The 9,057-nt window shown below is 42.5% G+C and overlaps 1 protein-coding gene across 4 annotated transcripts in view; it reads left to right on the top strand.

The window, feature by feature from the left end:
• PDGFRA (platelet derived growth factor receptor alpha) overlaps window positions 1–9,057 on the top strand; it is a 46,200-nt gene that overhangs the window by 11,200 nt on the left and 25,943 nt on the right. For all 4 annotated transcript variants that reach the window (XM_007111244.2, XM_007111246.4, XM_024131938.3 and 1 more), the window contains exons 3-7: window positions 285–602; window positions 3,611–3,871; window positions 4,895–5,025; window positions 6,975–7,146; window positions 7,240–7,429. In XM_007111244.2, coding sequence (XP_007111306.1) covers window positions 285–602; window positions 3,611–3,871; window positions 4,895–5,025; window positions 6,975–7,146; window positions 7,240–7,429 — 1,072 coding nt within the window. The remainder of the gene's footprint in view (window positions 1–284; window positions 603–3,610; window positions 3,872–4,894; window positions 5,026–6,974; window positions 7,147–7,239; window positions 7,430–9,057) is intronic.

Raw genomic sequence — 9,057 nt, 5'->3', positions numbered from 1 at the left:
AAATAAAATAAAATAAAATAAAATAAAATACGGAGTTGGAGTCAGATGTCCTCTATCCATTGGAGTGTTTGGAGCGGTGAATCCAGGGGCGCTTGGCGGGACTATTGAGGCCTTAGGAGCATTTGCTGCTCTCAGCAGATGCGGTGCTGTTATAATGGGGGGCCTTTCATGGGCATCCAGGCTAACGGATTTTTGCGTAGAAATGGTCATTGTTCATAGAAGCTGCTCTGGGTGAGACCGTCCTTTTGGACTGCATCCTATTCAGAGCATGTTTCCTTTTACAGGGCCGAGCCTCATCCTCTGCCAGCTTTCATTACCCTCCATCCTGCCCAATGAAAACGAGAGGGTTGTGCAGCTGAATTCATCCTTTTCTCTGAGATGCTTTGGGGAGAATGAAGTGAGCTGGCAGTACCCCATGTCTGAAGAAGAGAACCCCAATGTGGAAATCAGAAATGAGGAGAACAACAGTGGCCTTTTTGTGACGGTGCTGGAAGTGGTCAGTGCCTCGGCGGCCCACACAGGGCTGTACACTTGCTATTACAACCACACGCAGTTGGAAGAAAGCGAGATCGAGGGCAGACGCATTTACATCTATGTGCCAGGTGAGTTGCCTGGGTCCCCTGGACCAAGCTTATCGTCGTCCCGTCTCTCCTGTTAATTGTATGAGAGTTTTTATAAGTATAAAAATCATAAATTTTCATCGGAGAAAATTTGAAAACTGTAGACAAACACACTTAAATCAAGATCATTTGTCATGCCGTCATCTAGAAATAGTCACTGTTGATATTTTGGAACTGCATTAAGTTTTGAAAATCATTGTCATTGTGGCATCTTTTATTGGCATTGTGCAGGATGTCTGAAATGTACTCGTTTCTATTCAGTTTGATCAAGTTCAACAAATATTTACTGTGTATGCTTTGTGTGAAGGCACTGCAAAGTGCTGGGTCCACAAAGTAATTAGGTAGGCCTTATCTTGGACTTGCCCATATTTCATTATAAGAGTTTCCAAATAACCATGCTATTTCTTAAATTCAATAAAACATATACAGGCGTACCTTGGAGATATTACAGGTTTGGCTCCTGACCCCCTCATTAAAGCCAATATCACAATAAAGCGAGTCACACACATTTTTTTTTGGTTTTCCAGTGGATATAAAAGTTATGTTTGAATTATACTGCAGCCTATTAAGCGTGCAATAGCATTATGTCTTAAAAAAACAACGTACGTACCGTAAGTTTAAAATATTTTATTGTGAGAAATATCATCATCTGAGCCTTCAGTGAGTTGTAATCTTTTTGCAATAGTAACATCAAATATCACTGATCACAGGTCACTGTAACAAAGATAATAACAATGAAAAAGTCTGAAGTAGTACAGGAATTACTAATATGTGACGCAGAGACACGGACTGAGGGAATGCTGTTGGAAAAAATGGCACTGATAGATTTCCTTGATGGAGCGTTGCCACAAACCTTCAATTTGTAAAAAATTCAGTATCTGCGAAGCTCAGTAAAGCAAAGTGCAGTACACCGAGGTGTGCCTGTATTTACTCTTGATGAGTTGGAATAGATTTTTTTCTTTTTAATAAAAAATTCAGGTTGATGTTGTCTCTTGTCCTCCAAGAAGCACATGCCAGGATAGGAGTAAGGTGGGATTAAGTATGTAAGGATTTTACTAGGAGAGAGGTTTATGAGAGAAAATGGGGAGGGATCCAACAGAGGCTGGGAGAGCTGTCTGCCTGCATTGTAAGTGTGACCCTGAATGAAGGAGAGTGGGAAGGAAGGTGGGGTAGATGAGTCCTAGACCTCTGGGCAAAGAAAGTTGGGGAGTCCTCCAGCCTAAGGAACCCCTGTTCCACACAGTCATTGTCTGGAAGCATTTCTGGAGGGCATGGCCTAGGGTTGTGACGGATTTCAGAGCCAGACCCTGTTGCTGGAGGAAGGTGCGGCGCTTTCCCACAGCAGCCACCCTAATTAACTAGCCTTAGCCGTGAGCTTGAGATGCATTTGGTCTACCACCCTCCGAGCATTACCTGGGTACTCCTTTGTAATGATCTATGTCTGTATCTGTACCGATATCTATATCTGTACCTGTATCTATATCTGTATCTGTATCTATTGGCTTCTTCCAAGGACAGTTGTTAAGAGAAGGACCACCATGTTATTTAAACATTGCATAGGTAACCCATGATGGTAGGGGAGGCTTGCATTTTAAAGGGAGCTCTGGCTGATGTGTAATGGATATCAAACTGTATATTTTAACCTGAAATTAACTTGCAGCTTTGTTTGCTGGAATCTTTGCTAACAGAGTTCAAGAATTTGGAACTCTAAACACAAATTCAAGTCATGGCAATTTTAATATATAGATGGGTGAATTAAAGAGGAATACAGCCAGAGTACTTAGTTTCAAATAAACAAACATATAAACCATTTACAGCTCTTGCCATCCGTGTCATTTTAGCAGAGGTAGAGTAAGGGGGTTTCAGAAGTGTATCTTCATACCTTTCTGTCTTTTCAAGTTTTAAAAATTGGCTCCTTTTCCTGCCTTCTGTAACTGTGGGCGCTCCATGGATCTAGACCCTCTTCACTTCTGTTCTGACACTCTTATCTGTATCAGCCTTCCTTCCTCGCAATCAAAAAAAATTGTTTCAAAAATGGTAGGTATTTAGAATGTCACCCGTCATTCCCAACATAAATACCGCCCCCCTCTCCCGTTGTGAAGGCAATGGTAGGAAAGTAGGTTTGTTAAAGGTCCCTGGGTCTTGGAGTTTTGATCTGCCTAAGACTGCCCAAAGATTCTTCTTCTTTTTTTTTTTTTTTTTTTTTTTTTTGGCTGTGCTGTGCTGCTTGCGGGATTTTAGTTCCCCGACCAGGGATCAAACCCTGGGCCCTTGGCAGTGAGAGTGAGGAGTTCTAACCACTGAACCGCCAGGAAGTCCCAGTCCAAAGGTTCTTCTTATTCCTCCCTTGCCCTAGCACAAACGTCATCTGGCTAGGCCCTGCATTGTCAGAGATCTTGTTTGAATTATGAAGAGTTGCACATCCTTTGCGAAACTGATGCTTGAGACTCTCAGTACTTCTTTCCATAGTAGCTTAAGTAGCTGATTTTCTTTTGAAAAGGAAATTCTCAAGCTATGGGATTATACATTTTATTTATTATTAGAGAGTCATTTTTTTTAATAGGTAGGTTTCTGTACTACTTTTCAATAATACTGACTATAGGCCATAAGCATTGTCAAAAGCATTGCATAATTTAAAAATTATAAGTATTTTCTCATGTTTTGAACAAACCTGATTATTCTGTTGTCCATTTTTTGTTGTTTTTGGTAGTTGTTTAAATTTTTACCTCAATTCCTGACTAATATTTATATTTATCATCAGTATTTTTTATGAGGGTATAGGCAATTTGGTATTGTTCATACTTTAAAAAGTATGAACCTTCTAGCTTTTATGATGCTTAATGTCAGTGGGGTGACACTTCTATGTATATGTGTGAAGGTAAAATTCATACCTTTGAATTTGATTAATGGCAAAGGAATAATTTTTCTGAACATATGTGTAAAGATGAAATTAATCCCTAACATGTTTTTCTTTCTTTTTCAAACCTCAGACCCAGATGTAGCCTTCGTACCTCTAGGAATGACAGATTACTTGGTCATCGTGGAGGACGATGATTCTGCCATCATCCCTTGTCGAACGACTGATCCTGAGACACCAGTGATCTTACTCAGCAGTGACGGGGTGGTGCACGCCTCCTATGACAGCAGACAAGGCTTTAATGGAACCTTCACTGTCGGACCCTATATCTGCGAGGCCACCGTCAGGGGGAAGAAGTTCCAGACCATTCCATTCAATGTTTATGCTTTAAAAGGTACTTGTGCCCTCTCCCTCCTTCTTAAAATAAGAGTTACAGGCAAAACAGTCAGATGCATGTAGGTTTTTTTTTTTTCTTTTGACCTTAGTCCCTGGTGATGGGAGACCCCAAATTCTGATATGGGAACTTAAGATCCCACCTTTACCGTACAATGTTAAGCTGACTTCTGTGGCTGTAACAGTATGAAGCTTAGCAATACCAAAGGCAAAAGCTTTCCTACCCCTGTAAGATTTTGTGTTTCATCAGTTGACTTCAAAATACTCTAAGGAATTCTTTTCTTGCATAAGCCTCTTACTGTTTAGTCACATTCCTGACTACAAAAGCCCTAACAACAAACACACACCTGTGAGGGTTGGACCCTTAGGTTAATTTTAGTAACTTAAGAAAAGTGATTTTGATTTTGAGAAAAGCTGGTGGTTGTCGACTTCATCCCTTTGATGCGAGTGGTTAATGCAAACGGGAAAGTATAAACCATGCTTGGGGCAACAGATTTATCGAACACTTACTTGTAGGTGTGGCGTTAGCAAGAGTGTGCCATTTAACTTTTGTGAAGGGCTTATTTTATGCCTGGCTCTGTGCTAGGTTCTGCTGAGAATACCTGGGGAGCGGAGTGGGAGAGAAGAGGAGAATAAGCGATGGGGTGGGAACTAGTGCCTATAGGGGAGTGCAGGTCAGTAAAGGCTGAGTAGATCCATCAGCAAAGGCGGCTGCAGTCGTAATTAACCCAAATTAACCCAAATGCTTGCGGATTCAAATGTGGTCTTCTCTTTAATTGGAGTTTATTTTTACTATTGTTATTGTTCTGCGTGTTGTGTGTGTGTGTGTGTGTGTGTGTGTCTTACTTTGTGCCAAATTATGTATGTCAACGCAAATCAAGGCTCCTGAGATTTTCAATATTTTGTCTTGATCAAGGTGGTTTGCAAATTATTTTCAGGGTCATCTTAAAAAAGCCCAAACCTTATAAGATCCTAACTATACTGTGGATATTTAGGTCCTTGTGTTTGTTCTTTTTTTAAATAGCAACATCAGAACTTGATCTGGAAATGGAAGCTCTTAAAACTGTATATAAGGCAGGGGAATCGATTGTGGTCACCTGCGCCGTCTTTAACAATGAGGTTGTGGACCTTCAGTGGACTTACCCTGGACAAGTGGTAGGTACCCTCACGGCCCCTGGTGGCATGGAACGGAGTACAGGAGGGGTCCAAAGACCCATCGCTGATGGGGCACGACATTGACCTCCTCTAGACCTCAGCTTCCCATCTCTAAGCTGCTCACTGACCAGGTGACTTCATGGCTCTTGGAGCAATGGGAGAGTCTGAGATGATGACAGCTGGACAGAATGCATAGATATTTCACACTGAGCCCTTTTTCTCATAAATATGAAAGAAACCGGAAGGTTCTGTGGCTACAAGATAACAACCAAAAAAATTAAAAAATGAATGGATTTTAAAATATGCTGATTGCTGAGAGAGTCATGAATTCTCCTTTTCTTGGCTCTCATGGCTTTGGGTTCTGAGGCATTTGATAATGTTGATTGCCTGCCCCCTTCTATTTCTGCTTTGTGGACACCCATGATACTTCTGCCTCCTGCCTGCCTGGTCTTTCTTTGCATGGTTTTCTTCAGTGAACAGGCATAACTTGAGTCATTCAACAAAGATTTAATGATGTTTGCCAAATCCCAAGCACTCTGTTAAAAGCTGGCCCATGTACAGAAAGAGGGAGAAGGAGGGAGGAATGGAGATGGAAACGGGGAAGGGGAGCCACCGTGCCATCTCTGATCCCTGGGAATTTACACATAGGGTCTCATTCATTCTGTTTTTTTTTTTAAATTGAAGTATAGTTAATTTACAATGTGGTGTTAGTTTTGTGTACAGTAAACGGATTCCGTTATACATACATATATTCTTTTTCAGATTCTTTTCCATTATAGGTTATTATAAGATATTGAGTATAGTTCCCTGTGCTATACAGTAGGTCCTTGTTGTTTTCCTGTTTTATATATAGAGGTGCGTATATGTTAATCCCGGGTCTCATTCATTCTAATGCATTGTGGTAAGTGTATATGAACCGTTGTGAAAGGCTATGATGGTCCCACGCAGAAACAAAATTAACAGTGTTTAATGCAGGGGCCTCATGGAGAACAAAAAACATATATGTATATATATGCCTTTTTTCCCCCTTCACTCCTAGTTTGCAAATTTCGGCTCCTTGCTCTTTTTTTGGCATTTTATAGTGTCTCTTCTTTTATCCATTTCTCTCCCCCATGCTTTTGCTGCCCCTTTCCTTTCTCTCCAGGGCATCTGATTGGAAGTTGGGCATTTTCACATATTGCCTTATAAACCTCATGTATTGAAGAGACATTCATAGACATATATATATATATATATATATATCTTCACTGAAATGTAAAGCTATCTGATTTTTCTGTTCATACCTGATTGCCTTTAATCCTTAAAACAGAAACATTTCATTTATTGGAGATAATTTTTTTTTCCCCTCAAAACCAAACTATGTGCTGTTTGCCCCCAAATATATAATCAAAGTATTGGTTTATGAATCATATTTTTGTTTGATATTAAAAACAATGTAGGCTTATTGTTGTAACTTCATAAAATTCAGAGAAACAGAGGAAAAGTCACTTCCCAGAACACCCCCATTATAATTTTAGGGTAGATCCTTTAAATACTTTATATATAAATGTAATAATTAATAGCTACTATACTTTAAATAGTACTTTGTTATGTAGTTTTCCTGTGGCAGTATAGCACAGACACCTTCCTATGTCATTAAATATCTTTCTAAAACAGGATTTTCAAAGGAGTGAGCTTGAAAAAAACCTGTTTTTTTCAATTAGACTTTATTTTTTAGGGCAGTTTTAAGTTCACAGCAAAATTGAGGGGAAAGTACCGAGATTTCTTGCATAGCTCCCGGGCTCACACGAGAGCGGCCTCCCCCATAACATCCCCACAGGGCGGTACACTTGTTACAATCCGTGAACCCATATTGGTGCATCATTATCTCCCAGAGTCCGTAGCTTACGTGAGGGTTCACTCTTAGGAGCTAGCTTGTTAAAGTCGGTTTTCCTCCCCTTTATCTGTAGAAAGGCAAAGGCATCACAATGCTGGAGGAAACCAAGGTCCCGTCCATCAAACTGGTGTACACTCTGATGGTCCCTGAGGCCACGGTGAAAGATAGTGGAGATTACGAATGTGCTGCCCGCCAGGCCACCAAGGAGGTCAAAGAAATGAAGAAAGTCACCATCTCTGTGCATGGTACATTCTGCTTTCTAAAATGTCCATCGGCTGTGCTGCTCGGGGATCCACTATGCAGTCATCATTGTTTAACGGAAACTTTTCCCTGTACAGAGAAAGGGTTTATCGAAATCAAACCCAACTTCAGCCCGTTGGAAGCTGTCAACCTGCATGAAGTCAAACATTTTGTGGTGGACGTGCAGGCCTACCCCCCTCCCAGGATAGCCTGGCTGAAGGACAACCTGACTCTGATTGAGAATCTCACGGAGATCACCACTGACATAGAAAAGATTCAGGAAATAAGGTAAAGAAACACCCTTCAGGGCTTCCCTGGTGGCGCAGCGGTTGCGCGTCCGCCTGTCGATGCAGGGGACGCGGGTTCGCGCCCCGGTCTGGGAGGATCCCACATGCCGCGGAGCGGCTGGGCCCGTGAGCCATGGCCGCTGAGCCTGCGCGTCCGGAGCCTGTGCTCCGCAACGGGAGAGGCCACAGCAGGGGGAGGCCCGCGTACCGCAAAAAAAAAAAAAAAAAGAAACACCCTTCCTGAGTATGCCTTTTCTTTTTATTGTGTATTCCTGTATCGACTGAGGTTTGTGCGTGTCTTACGACCCAAACCAAGAGTCCATTTAGAAAATTTAGCAGTCAGAAATAGGAGATAGTGGAAATCAAGTATCCTGTTACTTGATATCCTGATAACATTGCAATGCAGTAATAGTATGTTGGTAAGTTTATGATCAAACAAGAAAAAGAAGAACTGAAAATCTCTGCTCCCAATGAAAGATACATTCCTGGATTCAGCAAGGGATGGAGGAAAGAAAGTAAAACTGGACCCACTTGGATGGTGATTACAGTTCCAGGGCAATTAGCACATAAACCTACATGAAACAAAACATTGCTGGCTTAATTTGAAACGCATTTGCCCCAGTGAGGCCTCCATGGGAAATAAGAGTAGTGTCTGGTTAAATGTGGTTAGGAGAAGACATACAGTGAATAGTTTGGATCCCTGCCCTCTGAGGAGTCGGGAGACTGCTGTCATCTCTTAACCAGTGGTGGAGTTTTGGGTAAGTCACCCTTCAGCCTCAGTTTTCCCATCTATAATGTAGGGTTAATAATACCTCACGTCCTTCAAGGCGAGGAACTGGACCAGATGATATTTTGAGGTCTTTTGCAGTTTTAAGCTCTGATTAGAATTTAGGAGTAGAAGGTACCTCTTGAAGGGCTCAGCTAATCCAGCCCCGCACCTTTGTCAGAAACCATCCCAGGGAGACACAGTCCTCTATTTCAAGCCTTCAGGGAAGAAGAGAAGACAGAACCCCTCTGTCATCAGTTCGCTTAACCTCAGGATTTGCTTTCTTCTTTCTGAACTAAATTCCATGTGTAATTGAGAAGCGACATCTGGGAAAATGGACGTGGAAACCTCTGTGGAACAGTGATGGAAAAAGAAGTGGGATACTGAATCTGGAAGGCTTTCTGATGGCACGAAATGGAGGTGCACAAAGAGGTGGGCAGTGCCCAACTTTCCACTAGGCTGTGAGGCCAGAGAGGAATAGGGTGATCCTGGCACAGCCAACACTTGAGACACCCGTCTGAGCGCTGTCTGCAAGCTACAGTCAATAGCGACGGCCAGACAGCGGTCATCAGCTGAATGGTCCAGGAGAGCGGCCTGTTCAGGTGCTTCGAGAGCTCCTCCAGCACATCTGGTCCCCATGATGGGCAAGGGAAACATAGGATGCATATGATGGAGGGGTGTCTGGCTTACTTAAAACTAGTGGATCCGGGCTTCCCTGGTGGCGCAGTGGTTAAGAATCCGCCTGCCTCGGGCTTCCCTGGTGGCGCAGTGGTTGAGAGTCCGCCTGCCGATGCAGGGGACGTGGGTTTGTGCCCCGGTCCGATCCCACATGCCGCGGAGCGGCTGGGCCCGTAAGCCATGGC

The sequence above is a fragment of the Physeter macrocephalus genome, chromosome 7 (assembly GCF_002837175.3).
Source record: "Physeter macrocephalus isolate SW-GA chromosome 7, ASM283717v5, whole genome shotgun sequence".
Lineage (NCBI taxonomy): Eukaryota > Metazoa > Chordata > Mammalia > Artiodactyla > Physeteridae > Physeter > Physeter macrocephalus.
Note: the sequence above shows the minus strand (reverse complement) of the source record. Positions and strands in the feature narration are given on the sequence as shown.